This window comes from Azolla caroliniana, unplaced genomic scaffold, assembly GCF_043228905.1.
Source record: "Azolla caroliniana isolate FFs.n. ecotype wild unplaced genomic scaffold, voAzoCaro1.0.p SCAF_4, whole genome shotgun sequence".
Taxonomy (NCBI): Eukaryota; Viridiplantae; Streptophyta; class Polypodiopsida; order Salviniales; family Salviniaceae; genus Azolla; species Azolla caroliniana.
The window spans coordinates 10,164,897-10,185,243 of record NW_028230439.1 but is presented as its reverse complement, the minus strand read 5'-3'; the positions used below and the strand labels follow the sequence as shown (position 1 = coordinate 10,185,243).

Here is a 20,347-nt window from a genome sequence, read left to right as displayed (position 1 = left end):
ATTTGCATTCTTATTGATTGGATTTGCCTATTGAAAGGTATGTAATTATCCAGAATAGTTGCATTTTGGAGGAGGTGAATATCCTTTTTTATCCATGTTTTTAGGACACAATCTGTTATTGAATATGATAAAATCAGCTGTGGGTGTGGTATCCCTGAAGAACTGAATTGTGAATATCTTGATTTGAACAGTTGCACAATTGGCTATCTCACTCACAAACTTTTTATAAGAATAATTATGGGAACTGATAGGTTGATGTGATTGTGTTTAAATTCAGGAACATCTACTTTTGGTCAAAAGCCTACAACAAATTTTGGCAGCTTCGGTTCAACGCCTGCACAGCCTAATGCTGGTCAGGCAAATCCTTTCGGAAGCACATCCTTTGGACAGTCTCAACCTGCTTTTGGATCTTCAACATTTGGATCAAATGCTCCTGCATTTGGCTCTAGTACACCTGCATTTGGCTCAACATCATTTGGTGCCTCCTCTACCCCATCTTTTGGTACTACCCCTACTCCTGCCTTTGGGGCTACTTCCACTCCAGCATTTGGGGCCTCTTCTACCCCTGCTTTTGGTGCTACTTCCAGTTCAATTTTCGGAAGCAGTAGTACCACCAATGCGTTTGGACAGTCAACCTCAGCCTTTGGAAGCAGTTCAACACCAGCATTTGGCAGCACTTCTGTGTTTGGCAGCAGTGGAGCTACAACTTTCGGTGCTCAAAGTTCTCCTGGATTTGGTTTGCTTATGCCCTTTTCCTATTTAAGAACATATTTCCCATACTATTTAGTTTGCATTCTTATGTCCGAATGTGCTTATTGGCAGGTTCCTCACCTAGTTTTGGAGCCACAACTTTTGGGGGTCAGAAGAATGGCAGCAGAGCTGCAGCTTATGCTCCAACTACTGATGCAGAAGCTGGAGTTAGTGGTCAAGCCGGGAAACTTATGTCAATTTCAGCTATGCCTGCTTTCAAATCTAAGACTTTTGAAGAATTGCGATTTGAGGATTACCAAGCTGGTGATAAAGGTCGGTTTGATGTGTTGATGTAAAAAAATAATGGATTATATTAGTATTCTTCAAAGACAAAATGGAAACGTTTAAAGTACACTGGAGGGATATCTATTTGCATTTTCTTAAAATACACTGGAGGGATATCTATCATTCCTCAATTTTTAGCCCTGGTAAAGTTTCCTATTTCATGGTAGTTGGGCACCCCAAACAAGTTTATCACATAGTAAATGTACATAACATACAGTATTACAGTAAAGACATGTACATGATGCATCCATGCATGTCAAGACGCATCTTGCATGATATGTGCATGGACATATGCATATGCTTGCTAGATGGATCTTGTATGATGAACTGGTAACACCACATAAACTCACTTTCATTTTTTGAATGTGAGATTTCAATACTAGGTTGGACAGATCAAACAATCTTGATTAGATCTCCTGCAACTCAGCTTAACTGTGTGGCATAAAAAGCCAGATGACTTAAAACCTGCAGGCCCTCTGCTAGGACCACACTAATGTAGATATTATAGGCAGATGTAGGCTATCATTGTGCTTGAGTTTTTAGTTTTCAGAAACCGAAATTCTTACTCCACTACAGAGACGGAAGAGATGAAATTTGGTATGGGCTCATAGAGACATTCTTGGGTATTCCAGGGTAACTAGTTTTCTGAATCATATATTGTATCTTGTTACTTGGAGTATGGGCTCATAGCGATATTCAAGACCTTGTGTTCGTTGTTTCATTTTAGAGTCTAGACTATTAGTGAATTAAATTAATTGTATCCATCATAACAGAAATTATTTTCAGTTGAAAATTTAAATTAGGATTTGTTTAAATTCCCAGTTAATTTAGTAAAATTTATGGATGGTATTACACCAGTGCCAGGATTGCGTTTGATAGTTCTACACATATTGTTATACAGGTGGTCCTAATCCACAAGCACAGCAACCAGCATCTGGTATTTTTGGTCAGACCCCAACAACTTCCACCCCATTTGGAGCAACTTCTTCTCCAGCTTTTAGTCAAACGCCAGCTTCATCTCCAAACCCATTCAGTAGCAACACCTCTAGTCTTTTTGGAGGCAAACCAACTACAACTTTTGGTGCACCTGGTACTGCTTCTGGAATGACACCATCCCCATTTGGAGCTGCACCATCTACCCCAGCATTTGGTCAGTCAGCAAGCACTCCAGTATTTGGTCAAGCAAGCACTCCGGCATTTGGTCAAGCAAGCACACCAGCATTTGGTCAAGCAAGCACTCCGGCATTTGGTCAAGCAAGTACACCCTCATTTGGCGTAAACTTAAGTACAACTTTTGGGTCTGGAAGTACTCCTAGCAGTTTTGCTTCAGGGTTTGGCAGCTCCCCATCTATGTTCGGTGCTTCCTCTACTCCTGCATTTAGTTCAGCTTCATCTAGTCTATTCAGTGCAGGCACAAGCACATTTGGTTCCAATCCTTTTTCACAAAGTGCACCATCCAGCTCCTTGTTCTCAACTCCAAGCCAGCCAGCAACTGTAACAACTCCTGCTTTTAACACTCCAAACCTTGGCTCAAACCTATTTGGAACTTCTGCTTCACTGTTTCAGACCAATAAACCAGCAGGTTTCTCAACACCAGGAGTAAGTCTATCTTAAATTTCTGAGATGTGAATATTAGCCGCCTGGATTATATCCTCAAGGATGTTTTATGTGCAGTCATCTGTATTTGGTGCTCCATCATCTGCGCCCATTGGAGGTTTTGGTTTCTCGAACCTAGGGCAATCACAGCCAGGTGATACTGCTGATCAAATTTTTGTTTATTGATTTCAATATGGATCTCTTCTCACTCATTCTTGTCTTGTCTGTGTTCTTATAGGAATGAACTCATTTGGTGCACCTGCAATATCTGGATCAGGTCTCAGCACATTCACACCACAGTAAGTATATCAAATAGCTGGTTTACTTTGGTATGAAGTTGGTGCTGGATTGTGTAAATTATGATATATATACTTTCAGGACAACTACACCAGTATCAATAACCAATCCCTTTGGAAATCTACCTCCTATGCCTCAGATGTCTATCGGCCCTAGTGCATCACCAGGATCCTCAATTCAATATGGAATATCTAGTATGCCAGTAAGATTTCCTGCTGCTTCCCTTCTTGACATTTTTTATGTACTTTTGCTGCATTGAATCCTTCCAATATATGGTTTCTTATGCAATATGGTTCCTTAAGGCAACAGAGAAACCCACTCCAATGCGTATGACATCTGTTCTTACACCACGGCATATCACTCAGAGATCTAGAATCCGTATGCAAGCACGGGGATATAACTCAAGAAAAGATACTCCAAAGGTAACACTTTAAAGTCAAGAGAACTTCACTTTATTCTATTATTTGGTGCCATAGATTAGTCTATTCATATCAATTGAGATCTTAATGCTTTGATAATTTTTCCTGGTTAGACTTCCTTCTTTAGTGATGGTGAAGACACAGTCACCGTTTCAAAAGGAGATGCACTATTTGTTCCTCGAGAGAATCCAAGAGCTTTAGTAATTCGTCAACCTGGGCAACCACAGAATCTAGTACACAGTTCAAAATCTACGAATGCTGATTTTAGGATGGAGAAGGGTATGTTTTTAATCCCCCTATAGTTTAACACTTTTCTGCAATCCTGAAATAAGCATGAACCATGCCTGTTAGCAGATGATAAGCTTGATGGAAATGGAATCAATGGAAACGGACTGGTTGAATGTAAGGATCATTTGATATATTTTCTACTTCCACTACTACATTCAGATAGAATCAATGAAATGAATGCATCGAAAGATAATTGAATGCATTTATTGTTTTTCCAGCTCATTCCCATGGTTATGTGAATTCTACATTTGGTAGAACCAAGGTGGAAGAAGAAATTTCAATATCTAAGGGTTTGCCAAAGCAAAATGGCACACATTTAAAAGGGATTCCTAGAGGAAATGGTTACGCTTCTGTTGCTGGACATAGAGCCGAGGAAGCTGCAGTTGCATATGAGCATGGTGCAGATATAGAAGCTGTAATGCCAAAGCTACGAAATTCTGATTATTTCATCCAACCCAAAACACAGGAACTGGCTGCAAAAGAACGAGCGGAGCCTGGATATTGCCGATCAGTAAACGAATTTGTGATTGGGCGACATGGATATGGTTTTCTGAAGTTTTTGTGCGAGGTGGATGTTCGGGGTCTTGATCTTGAAAGCATAGTACAATTTAACAAATGTGAAGTGTTAGTATACATGGATGAGAGCAAGAGACCACCACCAGGTTCAGGTCTGAATAAACCTGCGGAGATCACATTGTTGAATGTGAAATGTGTTGACAAGAAGTCGGGCCAATATTTAACAGAGGGGGTTGAGGTCGAGAAGTTTGAGAGACGACTGAAGAAGAAAACAGAGGAGCAGGGTGCAGACTTTATCTCCTACAATGCAATTAAGGGAGAATGGAAATTCCGTGTAAAACACTTCAGCAAATATTATCTTGAAGAGGAAGAACTTGAACATTAAAATATGACTTGAAGTAATGTGTGCTGTTGATTATGTCTGAGATAAACACTTCTGCATCAGAGGCTGCAGAGCTAAAGATATTGACATGGGCTCCTTAAAATGATTGATTGATTGTTTCGAAGTTCCCTGATCACAGACATTGTCAAAGTAATCCACAGTAAAGCTTCTAGTATGTGAGTAATAAAACCTAAATCAGGTTTTATTGAGCTCATATACGTTTCTAGAACATGAATGAAAGGATATCGAATATTATAATTCATTCATGTACTAGGATATAAGGATATGGACCTCATATTTTTTTGCAGGTAACTCTTTTTAGGTGAGACTACATGGATGAGCTGCTAGCCAAATGGTTTAGGCACATCTCAATGTTTACAGATCCTGGTAAAACAACATGATTTTGAAAAAAAACATGACTCAAGCATTTGACATTAACCTATGTAGAGGGTCACATGTTTCAATCTCCAATTTATTTTTTCACCATAAAAGGACTTCTAATTCAATCCTGATACCAATTCATGTAATGATTATTGTGGTTATGTTCCATATTTTAGAGGCATGTCTGACTGTTTTTACTGGTCGAGAAAATCAAAGTTTCTTTTTTAGGCTATATTGACTTCGTATTCAAATGTAAATCTACAGATACTACCCATAATTTGGAAGTTAGGAATTGACTTAAGAATCTCTTTTGACAATATAGATGAGTTTAGTTTGATCACAGTTTCTTGATGGGGTTCTCATGTTGGTTCCCACAGTGAATGGAGATTATAGATTTATAAATAGAACATGCATATTCATATATGCCTGTTCAAGTGTTAGGACTTGGATAGTGAGCTATGTTAATGTTGATGATTCATGAAGCTATGAAGTCCAAATTGTCTCAGTTTAGTAAATACTTTGTGAGCCTAGGGAGGGGCCTACTTTGATCAAGATCAGTAGTGGTTCATAGTCTTATAAGTTGTCTAACGTGGGATGATTTTCTTCTTCCCATGAGCGATTTCTCATTATGAGATGAATATGGAGATGGTAATGGTTTTTCCTTGATGACTTTAGTGAGGCAAAACTTGCGAACAGATCATAGAACATATTGTCTGAAAACTAGATGTTCACATCATTTTCCTTTAACGTAATTGACAATAAAACTTTACTCATTTTTCTTGTGGGGATGATCTATCTCTAGGATATGTATAAAAAATATGCCCATTTGCTCAAGCTTTGATTATGGATGTAGACATGATAGGACCCTTTGAAAGGCACCACCAAACTTGTTCAAATGAAAAACAAGAGTAAATTTAGTGCCCTTCATAAACCTCTAACCTCCCTTGGTAGTCATTTGAAAATGCATCATGAAGCAAATGTGATGCATCTCAATTAGTCTTCGGAAAATGTATCATGAAGCAAATGTGATGCATCCCAATTTTGAAACCGATTCTTCACGTCTTGCATCCATTGGAACCCATAATTTTACTTTTGTGTATTGTGAATTTTTTTATATGCTTCCCATGTGATCGTAGGCTCTTTGATGTGATGGTTTTTTTAACCTTAAGCATGTACCTTGTAACCATTACCATGGTCAAGCATGATCTTATTGGCAAGTTACTCTGTGCCAAAAGTAAAAGCATGTATGGCTTTTATAGCTTGACTTGAAGTAATTGCGTAAGAAAGCAATTTTGAACTTAAGAGATGTTACCATCCCACATTTGAACCTCATAGAGAGGCCATTGTTATCAATGTGACAAAGAAGTATTTCCTTGGAAACTAACATTACTTTCGCCATTATTACATGTGTTCTCCAATGCATAGTAAGTCCTTCCCACTTGTAAGTGAGGGAGTATTATTTTCATTCTATCTATGATAGAAGGGAACCTGATTGTATAGAATGTAGAGTTCACACGGGTAACCTTTGTTTTGGACCTATTGACACAACTTATTATGCATATAGAAGTTTTCCAATACACTCCTAAGCTTGTTTCATCGAGAGGGGGCTAAGATTGTGTCTCTATTGCTAAAGGTGATGGCCATAAGCATTACATTATGGTTCAAAATAATGACACCAAATGCCATTCCCTCTTTTGTAGTTGGATGCCACAACCCTCATTATGATTCTAATTTTTATGCTTGTTTAGATAGATACCACTTTTTTCGATGTAGAAGATAATCTTTCTTATGTCAAAGTCAGGCTAGGGTTATTGTCTTTGGTGACATGAGTACTTGCACAAGAATTTTGCAACATGATGCACAAAAATCTTTTGTACCACATATCTCAAGGATGCAAGAGGATAGATACATAGATGTGTGGCGTCACTCCTATAGATGAAAATTATTTTGAATATAGAAAATTACTTCTAAAAATGTGCAATAGTATTGAAACATTCATTGCAAATGGTATATATTTATTGAATGATACCATTTGTTTTATTACATATAGAAAACATAATGAAAATAGTGTTATTGATGATATATTATTCTTATAAGGCATCTTGGATTGCATTCATAAATTTTCATTTGTAATTGGTCTCCAAAGTCATATATTACAGGACTTTATGTATTGATCTTAAGTATAGAAGGATTTGAGTATATGTATTATGAAATAATAGTGCAAGACAACCATATTTGTGCATAGACTTCAAAAGCACATATGCATGCCAAGATGATTATTGAAAAAGACAGATTTTAAAATACTAACCATTAATGTAGTGAGGAAAAAAAGGATGTGATAAGGAATTTCATGACACACAAAAGTACCTTATAATGTTAGATGTTCTTAAAGATATGATAAAAAAGATCGACATGCATATAAAGGACTTCTTCAAAGAAAGAGAAGAATATGGGATGTTAATCAAGTATTTCTCCATACCCAAGAGAAAGCAAATGCATGTGGAAAACTTTGGAGGAATTTGAAGGGGAGATGTGTCGAGAATCATAGTAACTTAACCTTTTGTAAATGCTTAATATGACCAATCAATTGTTGGAAAGATGACATGTTAGAATTCTCTTTCAGCCATGCCTTTCTCTTCAGTATTAAGGATATATATATATTGGGCTTAAGAAACTGGCCTCTCGCAAGGCAAGTATCAATATTGAATGCTCAAATTGATGGTGAGGAAAGCACATGTTTGGATAAGCAATGTGTTTGTACCCTAACATGGCATGTCGCATGACTCGAATACAAATTAGATCAATCATAGTTAGTTCTATTATGCCTAAGCTTTTTTAATTGAAAATATCTTAACACCACCAACCAACTTGTCACTCTTCAAGTAATAATGGAAGAGTTCTATTTTGAAAGGTACTGAGCGCTATTGTTGCTTTGTAGACGTCAATAAATTCTTTAATATGGTGTTTCATGAGCGTCTTTGGGGACAAATGGGATAACTCAAGATACTAAGGTGAATGTATGTTTGCAGTTTCTTAAATCTATGAGAGGGTGTTGTGCCATGTGCGTATGGGAGATGGAATTTAAAAAAAAACACTAGCACCATTGGTGTTAAGCAAGGATGTTCACTCTCACCCTCTCCTTGGTTTGCACATTAACGAAAAATATAGTCACAAGTTTGTAAAGCAATACGTAATTGAAGAAATCACAATTGGGAATGTGGTTATCATGCTTTGTGATGCGTAAATGTTGTAGGTCTTTTTGCAAATACATTAGAAGATGCCAAAAGCTTATGAGTGTATTGGGAAAACTTTTGTACGCATAGTAAATTGAGTGTTAATAGATCCAACATGAAGGTTACGCTTGTGAAGACTCAATGGATTGTGTACAATAATAATGAGCCATTTAAAACCATAGGAATCTTCAAATATCTTAGGCGTTGAGGTTCCACTGCACTTATAGATGGAAGGAATGTGTTACACATGACTTACAAGTCGAAAGCAAGGCTTACCATGCATTGGAGAACATATACGATGGTGGATAAATTAAATGTTGTTGTCAATATATATCTCTTTGATACATTGGTAACATTTGTGTTTCTTTATGGGGTTGATATATGGGGTAGTAGCATTCATAAGTCTCTTGGAAAGGGTTTCAAAATGTCCAAATGTGCTTCCTTATGAAGTTTCTTCAAGTCAAGACACAAATGTCATACATGTTCAAACTTTTTAAGACCAAATCATTTCCCCTTGAGATTGATTACATGGTTAAGGTTCAAACAAAAAAATCATGTTGGCTTCCTTAAAAATATTCAAAAGACACTTAAAAATAAAATTTTGGGCTCCGAAAGGATGGAAGATAATAAGAAACAAATTGGAAAAAAGGATACATCAAATTTGCTTCATGATTGGTTGATATATTCCTTTGTCAACGAGCTTTTTTTGCAATACCAATATGTCATAGTTTGGAAAAGATGTGGAGGATCAAGGTTCGCATTTTATATTACTTACACATGTTGAACCAAACTACAAAACCATCTTTTAATGGGGAAACCACAATCATCAATACATGTTAGAGCACACCCCTTTGTCCACCATTCATATTATAGCTTCTATGTAATTATCACATCTATTCAATATGAGACAAGGTGTTTGGCACATGTAAGGAGACTCATCATCCATGCCTATTTTTCATGGACAAGCGCCACATTCAACCATGTTCGAGTTTACTTTTCCACACTTGTCAATCTAGTCTCCTCGCTACACATATTCCACTCACAATTTAAAAAATGTTTAGTAAAAAAATCTTGAAAAACAATAATCAATGCACAATTCCACATCTATTATGTACACATCATTCATTTTTGGGTCCCGTTGGTCATTTCACGTATGTTGCACTAAATTCAAAAACCATCCTCTTTTATGAATAAGGAAACCATATTCATCGATGCATCTTAAACCCCATCCCTTTGCATGCCATCCACACTATTGCTTGATTGCAAATGAATTAGCTCACATTCTCTTTGATGTGAGATCAAGAATTGGAGCACATGTGACCCTTGTCAATGTATCACATTTTCATACAATGTGTTGCAGTTTACCACCATTCAAGTTTCTTTCCACACATTAGGAGCCCACACTCTCAAAGGTTGATTGAAGATCCTATAGAACTTGAGGCAAGGTTGTTAGCATGCAAGCCAAAAGAGGACTAGGAGTTCAATTAAAATGAGAAGTTGCTATCAAAGCCGAAACCTAAAATGCTTTCATAAACAAGTATCTCCTCTGATATAAACTAGATCCATATGTTGGCTATATGGGTGAGATTTGGTAAGGAAACACACTAGAAAAACCAAAAGTTAGATTGAAGCTAGTTATTATCAATAGTTTAGGTGTAACCAATCCAAGGCTTAGACTTGCCAAATAAGCATTGGGTTTGGGGGTTGCCTTTGACGACCATACATGAGTAGGAAAAACTAACCCAAGGGATTTTTTCTTTGAAAACTGTTAACTCTTAGGGCCGGACAATGGCCTAACACAGGGTGTCTACGGGAGACACTTCACCAAAGGGTGTTACGGCAACCGGATTAGACTTCAACGCTTAATCCGACTTAATTAAGTTACTTATTGGGATTGTCTTTCATAACACGCGCAAGATATAACAATTACGACAGAACGGCAATTAACACAGAGAGATAACAACGCTTAAGCTTTCATTAATTAACCGCTAACTATTACATTGTATCCGAGCCTTTAAATAGGTTTCCGGTCTGTATTACAAAACGGTGCCATCAGCACCTGTTCGGGATCGGTCCGGATCCGGAACGGCATACCGTTTCCGGTCCGTCCGTCCACACTCATAGCTTAATTACAACCACATTCCTACTACTTAAATAACTCTCCGTTTCCCACTCTGGACTCCTTTGCCGGCCGGTAACAAAAACCATTCTTCGAAACAATCAAGCTATCCCCATAAGGGGACACGAGCTAATAAGTCTCCTCAAAGAATACAATGTGGTGCTCACATGGAGCATGCAAATTGTACCGCCTTGAAGGGTCCATGTATACCCACTCAACCATCCTTTTAGTTTCAAGATTGTAATTTGTAGATATTTCATTTATTTGGTCAACTCTTATAAGATCATCTTAATGGCAATATATCCAACATGAATGAATGCCCATTTCACTACATCCTATTTTGCCACTAGACCACTTGGGTTATTATTATCCTTCACCAAGATTCCTAGATCTCTTCTATCCTTCATATCGTATGGAACAATAGAACCTTGTGTAGGCCACTCAACACGTCGGTCAACATGTACTTTCGATATCTCCATTCTCAACTTGAGAATTCCTACTTGTGGAAGTCATTTTCGACATGAGATGGCCCTTTGCTTTTTTCTATTTTCTTTTCCTAAGAGAAAGTGATCCTTTGACGAGTTCAAATGCAAACAACGATAATGACATGTATATATTGCACATAAGAAAAAGACAAATAATACATTTTTCTAATGGATTTGAGATGTTTTTTAGTGGGCATTCACATAAGATGGAACTATCGCGTCCCTACAGGGATTTGTACATAATCATCTCATTTGTAAAATTTTATAACTAATGGAAGGAGTTTTTTTGGGAAAAGAAAAACAATAAATAGATTGAGCATGGAAACAATGATCTCCTTCTCACTTCAAAATCTTTTATTAAAGAACTCCTTAAGTCAAGCTTACCACAACTTTTCAAACAATACTTTCGAAAACAAATAAGGTCACACCATGTTGTATTTCTTCTCATGATGGGTGATATCCAAATGTAGTCTCGATTCATTGTCCTCTTCAAGATACAATTCCTAAAATCATAGTAATATGCATGCTCGATTCAACCAAGATCTAAAAACAGATCAAAGAGATATGGGCATTGCAAACTTTGATTGCATCGAATATGTTAGGCAATTCAAACAATTGTGTAGCCAGGATGTTTGTGTACCTTTTCCTCAACATGCAACCCTTATAACCATACAAAGCATGCATGACCTTCCCAAATCTCCAATTGATTATGGATTACAATATATTGCTTGCAAAGTTCCTAATATTCGCATACGTCCAATCTGGTAGACGTATACGAACATTTGTATACATTTGCGTATAATACACGATATTCATTTTCCTTTTTTATTATAGAAATGAGTGTTGTTTCAATGAAATTTAGTTCATGTTTGGAACTTTGGATGCTACTTTCATAGTTTTCAATGAATTTATGGTCTTGACCTTTGTCTATAAAAATGTTGTTTATTTTTTATTTTTCATATTAAATTTTTTTAGAATAATAAAAATAAATATAGACGAATGGATTTCAATCATACTTGGAGCCATTTCACGTATGAGTATGATACGAATGTTCATGCATGAGTATGGCACGAATGGGAAGTATGGTTAGAACTGTGCTTGCTTGCTTTGTTATGCATCATCTTCAATCGACCCATGTGTTATGCGAACCTGTGGCCCCATGCACGCACAATACATTGGAAGAAAAAAAGGGAACATACCGCTATCAAACCGAATGTCTGGGGAGATGGAAGCAGAGACAATGGTGAGCTCGAGCGATGATCTCGCCATTTTCTTTCTCATCTGTCGTCTGCAAGGAAAGGCAAGGCAAGGAAGATGGAAGGAAGAACAACGCGTTCTCTCTCTCTCTCTCTCTCTCTCTCTCTCTCTCTCTTAGATAGTTATATTCACGTGAAGAAGATGAAGTAGAAAGAAAGTCGTGAAGCCCCAAGAAGAAGAAGAAGAAGAAGCAAGAAAGAAAGAAAGAAAGAAAGAAAGAAAGAAAGTCTTGGACATGGACATGGAGAGGGAGACCTGCCTACACAAAACCCTGGACAAGATGAAGTGATGGTTGTTGCTAACCCCCAGGTCCGTGACATCCAATGTGTTTTCTTGGACGGAAAGTGGTGATGGCCAACAATCGTCTCCAATTGCATGTTGGGGCCACAATGTTGGGAATTTGGTCCCTCTGGATGAGAATCAGAGGAGCCGAAGGAAGCAACCGGACCGGATGGATCCGGTGTGAACTAGATCTAGGGACATATCTGTAAATATGTTTCTAGTGTGCCAATCATGGTCATATTTGTAAATAATGCTAAAGTCATATAAGTATAAATATGACTTAGGGCAATCACTTGTCGAGAGATATTGTTGTATATACACAATGAGAGAGAGATAGAGCGTGTGAGATACATAAAGCTTTTCTGTTGTAACCGTCGATTGGCGAAGACATAGAGCTAGAGGTCGTTGCCTCAGAGTCTCGCATTGTATCCTCTTCTCATAGAGATAGAGTTTGTCGGCTCCTGTGATTTTTCCCTATTAGGGCTTTCCACGTTAACATCTTGTGTCTGTCTTATTTCTATTTTCTGTTTCCTTCCATTGAGTAAGACTCAACTGTGGCCGAGCGCTATTCCGCACAAACTGGTATCAAAACGAACAACAAATAGAAGAGTCATTTGGAAGCATGTTCAAGCTCACTGGCACCAACTAATAAGTGTGGAAGTCGAAGACGAGGGACATGCTTGTGGTCAAAGATCTCTGGCTGCCGGTATAGTTCGGGGACAAGAAATCAGACAAGATTGATGCCACGACTTGGGAGGTGATCCACATGAAGACGACGTCATACAAAAGATGCATCATCAACATGAGCATGTACAACAACTTTAAGGAAGAGAACAAGGAAAATGAGCTCTTGGAGAAGATAGGCATCATGTTTGAGAACAAGAATGCCGTAAATCGAGTCTGTGAGACTCAGATATCAAGTCAGCTCCAGTATGGTGGAGCACATGAATGCCTTCCAGGGGCTCATAAATCAAACAATCTCTTTGGAAATACCTCTAGCCAACGAGGTACTTGCGTTGCTGCTACTCAGTTCCCTCCCGGATAGTTGGGGGAGACGCTAGTTGTCACTTTGGGCAACACTCGGCTAGAAGGAAAACAATTGTCCCTAGAAAGGGTAAAATCAAGCTTGCTGGATAAAGAAGCTTGTTGGAAGGACCGGGAGTCCGGAACTGATCCGAAGGCCTTGGTCACGGAAGATGACCATAACCGGGGAAGAGGCCGGAATCGAAGTCCCTAGAACTGGGACAAATCGGGGACGAGGTCGAAGTCAAGGGGGAGGCCCACTTGCTTTTATTGCAGAAAGCCGGGGCACTTCTAGAAGAATTGTCGACACTTCCGGAAAGCCAAAGGGGGAGCCAACATTCCGGAACCAAAGAAGATTTCGGAAAGGAGAGGAACGTCGGCAATCGCGACAAGTGAAGAAGAGTTGTTGCACATCATTGAGGAAAATGAGCTACATATTGTCAACGACGAAACGACGTGGGTGGTCAACTCCGACGCGTCGTTCAATCTAACTCCCGACTAGAAGTGTTTCTCATCTTATAGAGCTGGAGATCACGGTTCCGTTTGGATGGGAAATGAAGGTGCATGCTGAATTGTCGGCATAGGAGATGTGTGGATGTCGACATCAACCGGGTGCAAGTGCTACTAAAGGATGTCCGACACATTCCGAAGGTTTGGTTGAACCTGATATCAGCCGGTTGGCTAGATGATGAAGGTTACATGGGTAGCATTCAGAACAGAGTCATGAAGTTCAGCAAACGAAGCCTGATCGTGGCTCGATCCTGAAAGATCAACATGTTATACTTGAGACATGCCCGGATATGCCAAGCAGAAATGAACGTGGCATCCGACAATGTCAGTGAGTTGTGGCACAAATGGTCGTGCCACATGAGCCAGAAAGGAATGCAGAAACTTGCCGAGGACAACCTCATTCTGGAGGTGAAAGACGTTCAACTTGAGAAGTGCACCGACTGCTTGGCGGGCAAGCATCGGGTATAACATTGAAAGATCAACATATTATACCTGATGCATGCCCGGATATGCTGAGAGGAAGTGAACGTGGCATTCGACAATGTCGGTGAGCTGTGGCACAAATGGTTGTGCCACATGAGCAAGAAGGGAATGCAGAAACTTGCCGAGGACAACCTCATTCTGGAGGTGAAAGACGTTCAGCTTGAGAAGTGCACCAATTGCTTGGCGAGCAAGCATCAGGTATAACATGTTGATCTTGAAAGATCAACATGTTATACCTGATGCATGCCCGGATATGCCGAGAGGAAGTGAACTTGGCATCCGACAATGTCGGTGAGCTGTGGCCCAAATGGTTGTGCCACATGAGCCAGAAAGGAATGCAAAAACTTGCCGAGGACAACCTCATTCTGGAGGTGAAAGATGTTCAGCTTGAGAAGTGCACCAACTGCTTGGCGGGCAAGCAAAACCAAACCTCCTTCTAGACAAGACCACCGATGAGATGGAATGCACCGTTGCAACTTGTGCATACCGATGTATGTCAAGCGGACACGAAGTTACATGCCGGATCGCAGTACTTCGTGACGTTTATAGACGACCACATCTGGAAGCTGTGGGTCTCACCGCTGAAGACGAAGGACTAGGTATTATCCATCTTCAAGGAATTCCACACGAGAGTGGAAAGAGAAACCGGCCGGAAGTTGAAGGCGGTTCAAGTAGACAATGGAGGAGAATGCCAAGGGTAGTTTGAGGAGTATTGCCGGTTGAAGGGAATCCGGCTTGAATTCACCGTTGTCGTGAAGAATGTGTTTCACGATATAAAAATGAGCTTAAATGTTGTATTTAATAATATTTGAGAGACTTGACCCACATCCTTATAAACGATGTACAATGTACATACCACTAGGCTAGGCTATTTATTTGTAAAAGTGTGTAATAAATGTGCTTCATGATATAAGAATGAAGCTATATATTGTATTAAGTAAAATTGATGGACTTGAACCCTCAACCTTGTATACCAAGCACCAAGCATACACCACTAAGCTAGGTTAATTATTTTAGAATGCATTTTCATCATTATACTTATCCCATATCTATTTTCATACATAGCCATCATTCATCACATGCAATGCATGTGCGCCAAATGGCGATCATGCATTACATGTAACTCATGCATTGCATGCATGCCATGCTCCCATACATTACCATATGCATGGCAACACTTATATAAAGAGGGGAAAGGGAAAACAAAGGAATCAAGAGAAAGTTAGAGAAATAAGATAATTAAAGAAATAAACAAGTTAGCTTGTTGGTGAAGAGGCTCCTGTTTCCAAGTTGGAGTCAAGAGTTCGAATCAAGGGTCGGTAGAGAAAGGGTTCATCTTGCTACCAAACATTGTAAAGTTGGTAAAATCTTGTATTCATAATATACATCATGTTCATATCATATACTTTTTTGTCTTAAATCATACTTTGTCTCTATCTTGCGTCTTGAATCATATATTGTCTCTATCTTCTATCTATTCTCATCTCTCTCTCACACACACATTACTCGTAACTCTTCTTCTTGCTACTCTTAACCTTTCTAACATCACCATACAAGCCTTATTAAAATTTAAGTTCCTTCAACTCCCCTTAACCTTCATCCCTGCGACTTCGCCGCACGAACCACAACTACCCCGACACCGTGTCGAAGACACCGGAGCTGAACGGATGAACCAGACTGTGATGGAGAGAGTCGGGAGCATGATGGCATATGCCAAGTTGTCCAAGGCGTTTTGGGCTGAGGCATCGATGACGGTAATGTACGTGATTAACAAATCACCCTCAACACCCTTGGACGGAGACACACCACAAAGAGTATCGACCGGTAAAGACGTGTCTTACTGACATTTGAAGGTGTTCAGTTGTCTCGCTCACGTGCATGTTGCAAAGGACAAGAGAGAGAAATTGGATCCGAAGTCCAGGCCATGCATATTCCTTGGATATGCCAATGATGAGTTCGGCTACCGGGTATGGGACTTGGTTGACAAGAAGGTCTTCCGGAGTCGAGACATAGTCTTCATGGAAGACAAGAACATTGCTGACTGGGAGTCGGAGAAGAAGATAATGGACTTCGGGTCGACCGACAAAGATCGGTCAAAAGATGCAAGGATACATCCGGTCGGAAACTGGATGTCAACCAAAGAGCATGATGAACCGGCCGGATTCAGACAAAGAACTGGACCAACCTAAGAAGAATCGGGCATCGAAACCGGACAAGATCCCGAATCAGATTCGGATGAAGAATAGACGGAGGAACGGGTGGACGAAAACCAAGGATGGAGATATCCTCTAAGGAATCCGAAAGGAGGAATTCCTGCTCTACTGCGACATTCAAAGTGCCATCCACTTCGCAAAGAATGCGGCCTACCACTCCCGGACCAAGCACTTCCAGAGGAGATATCACTCGCTCCAGGAGACAGTAGAAGATAAAGAGTTCTTGTTGACGAAGATCCATACGGAGGAGAACGGGTCGGACATGCTGACCAAGGTGTTGTCATTCGACAAGCTGGACGTGTGTAGGAGACAGATCAGATTGACAAGACATCCCATGCCGCAGTGAAGGGGGTGCTTGTTGGGAATTCGGTCCCTCTAGATGGGATCTGGAGGAGCCAGATTGAACTAGCCGAAGGAAGGAACCATAAGGTATCCAGTGTGAACCGGATCTAGGGACATATTTGTAAATATGTTTCTAGTGTGCCTGTCATATCCATATTTGTAAATAATCCTAAATTCATATAAGTATAAATATGACTTAGGGCAATCACTTCTCGAGAGATGTTGTATAGACACAATGAGAGAGAGAGAGATAGAGCGTGTGAGATACATAAAGCTTTTCTGTTGTAACTGCCAGTTGGCAAAGACATAGAGCTCGGGGTCGTTGTCTCTGAGTGTCGCATTGTATCCTCGTCTCATAGAGATAATTGGAGTCTGTGGGCTCCCATGGTTTTTCCCTATTAGGGCTTTCCATGTTAACATCTTGTGTCTGTCTTATTTCTATTTTCTGTTTTCTTCCATTGAGTAAGTAAGACTCAGTTGTGGCCGAACTCTATTCCGCACACACAAACACAGACAAGATATGCCCGCCCGAGTCAAGATTGTGGACAAGGGGAGAGAGAGAGAGAAAGAGAGAGAGAGAGAGAGAGAGAGAGAGAGAGAGAGAGAGAGAGAGAGAGAGAGAGAGAGAGCAATGATAGAAATAAGGAATCTTGTGTTGTTGGCATCCACATACTCAACACACAGTGGGGGTCTTCTATTGTATTCATCATCTTCAACCTCTTTAATCTTGTGAGTTTCGGTTATCTTTCTTGTTCATGGAAAATTGTTTTTATCCCGGATCGCTATCACATCAAGAATAATGGATATGAACATGAATTCCTCTCAAATTGTGGGGGACATCGATATGGACACAATTGATCCAAAATAGAGTAATGTGATGGTTGAATGTAATTGTGAAAGGGAAGACATTGGAAGCTCTAAGAGGTTTAAGGGTATTGAGGAAATTTATGAGAAAAAAGCGACATATGCCAAAGTAATACATGTAAATGAGGTTGACAAGGATCATTGTAATTGGGATAATTTATGGGGAATTGCCAATACCTTGTTGTCTGATATTGTGGAAGAAAATGAAAATGCAACAAAAGAATGCATTGATGAGGATGTGCACGATGTGGAAGTTGATGCTAAGGCAGTTTTGCAATCTTTAGATGTATTCTATGATCGTGCGGTTATATTGTTTTTTACCGGGAAACTCCCATACATTAATTGGATTAAACAATGGTTGAACACAATCGTGTCACCAAATTGCGTTGAAAATATATATGCAAGACCTCGAGGGTTTTATGATGTAGTGTTTCATTCATCGGAACATAGAAGTGCATTGTTGATTGAAGTTCGTGTGTTTTTTTATAAATGATTGGTGCATGTAATGCAATGGTCCCCCGTTGTGGACTATGCTTCGTTAAAACAAGAATGCCCCGTTTGGTTAACAGTGGATTGTAACCATGTTTTTTTATGGCCACTTTTACTAGAGTTGATGAGTCAAATGGGTAAAGTGTTGGTATCTCCACATGCAAATGCTACAAATAAGTGTAGATTTTGTGTGTTATGGGATACAAGTCGTAAGAGGCCAGGATGGGTGCGTATGAACACACCTGGTATGAAAAGACTTTGTTTTAAATTGAAGTGGGAGACATTTGCAGGTCATTGTTTTGGATGTGGTGAATGGGGTCACTTTATGGCGGAATGTCATCGTCATTGTCCTTCAACTATAGAGGTTCCTAATGAAGGGAATGGTAAGGAAGAAGTTGGGAGAGATGTTGGTGTGTAAGATATTGTGGTTGTTATGGATGAAGGAACATCATCTAGAGCGGGTTATAAAGAGGTTTCACTTGAAGGTTTGGGCCCTAAGAATAAGGGAGCTCAATCTATGGATATGGAAAAACAAAGTTTGGTGGTTATTTATAAGGGAAAAAACCCATTGGATAGAATTAGTAGTGATGTTGTTGAAAAGGATTGGCATCATGTTAAGGGCAAGTCGAAAGGGAAAGCAATAAATATGCAACGTAATAGTTTGCCCACTACTCGTGAAACTACTTGGAAAGGTAATTTAGGAACTAGGGAGGGTCCTTGAAAAGTTCCTTTGCAAAGACAATTTAGGGATAAGGGATTACCCATTCACCTTCAGTTTGATTCATTGGGATGAGTTGTAAACTCATTGAATTCTCAAGGTTTTCATCAAGCGGGAGAACCTAAACAAAAGATTTCAATAGACAGCCCTAAGGATGTGGTGCATGAAAATCCATATGCAGCATTGGAACATGCTTTGACTAGTTTCATGACATCGGTTTCTTTGAATGGGCAAGTGTGCCCATAACATTGTTGATTGAATGAAAGTGGTAACATGGAATGTGAGAGGGGCATGTTCTCCTCATAAGAAGTATATATTATGGCAAACTTTGTTAAATAAAGAATGGGATGTATTATGTGCAGTTGAGCATAAGTGTCATGAGTTAGCAGGATCCACAGTTCATTTGCATGGATATTCATCATTCTATGCAGGACATCTTAATAATCATTATTCAGGTGTGGTATTAATCGTGTGGGATAAATATTATCCTCAAGTGGTGCATAATGATCCTTATGATCGGTTTTTGGTTGTAGAAATCACTTTTTTTGGCGAGGTTGTGTGGGTGGTTGGGATTTATGCCCCTAACCAAGCCACACAACGCATTGCATTATGGGGCTCACTCCGTCAAACCCTATGTGTGGGTCGTCCAAGATTACTTATGGGTGATTTTAACATGTGTGTTGATGCATCTCAATCTACGTCTGAACATTCAATCATGGATGATCTTGAGCAACTTGCTTGGGATTCATTGACTATGGAGGTTCTAAAGTTGGATGTTTGGACATGGTTGCATGAGAATGATTCAGGTTTTACTTTCCAATACCCTCAATACAGACAAACATGGAGTCGGTTAGATAGAATGTATGTGATGGACAATGATTCTTTTTTACAGACATCAATTCGTATGATAGTTTTACAAGATGTAGGAACTTCAGATCACTTTCCTATTTGTTTGGAGGTTTGTGGTAATGCAATTGACATGTATAAGTCTTTACTTGTAAAGCCTCCATTACGCTTTAACTCTTCTCTTTTGCTTCAACCTCACTTTGATTCTCTCATGAAGCAAATTTTGGTAAATTTTTCACAAGAAGTGAATCTTAAAGGAGTTAAAGCATGGGAAATCACATTACGAAACATTAAGATCTGTAAAGAATCGTGTATGATTCTTGTGTAGCGTAATAGGTGTGAACTGTGTGTGTGTGTGTGTATGAGAGAGAGAGAGAGAGAGACAAGGAGTAAGACACAGAGTATACGCAAGGTAAGTATATTAACAAAGGAGAAAGACTCAACTCCATACAAGGTGGGAGGAGGGTGCTTTATATAGTCACCCTCTCTCTTCATTAACGACAAGACTCATGGAGCATGGGGAATGTGAAAGCTCATAAGTTATGTGTCATAGAATATGATTTTATGGC

At 39.4% G+C, this 20,347-nt stretch overlaps 1 protein-coding gene across 1 annotated transcript in view; it reads left to right on the top strand.

The window, feature by feature from the left end:
* Positions 1 to 5,060, top strand: part of LOC147865057 (nuclear pore complex protein NUP98A-like) — a 53,212-nt gene extending 48,152 nt beyond the window's left edge. Inside the window, exons 4-13 of the mRNA XM_087317790.1 lie at positions 278 to 736; positions 823 to 1,023; positions 1,937 to 2,634; positions 2,710 to 2,785; positions 2,870 to 2,930; positions 3,010 to 3,130; positions 3,231 to 3,350; positions 3,461 to 3,626; positions 3,702 to 3,749; positions 3,854 to 5,060. Coding sequence (XP_087173916.1) covers positions 278 to 736; positions 823 to 1,023; positions 1,937 to 2,634; positions 2,710 to 2,785; positions 2,870 to 2,930; positions 3,010 to 3,130; positions 3,231 to 3,350; positions 3,461 to 3,626; positions 3,702 to 3,749; positions 3,854 to 4,536 — 2,633 coding nt within the window. The 3' untranslated portion in view covers positions 4,537 to 5,060. The remainder of the gene's footprint in view (positions 1 to 277; positions 737 to 822; positions 1,024 to 1,936; positions 2,635 to 2,709; positions 2,786 to 2,869; positions 2,931 to 3,009; positions 3,131 to 3,230; positions 3,351 to 3,460; positions 3,627 to 3,701; positions 3,750 to 3,853) is intronic.
* Positions 5,061 to 20,347: the final 15,287 nt, after the last annotated feature.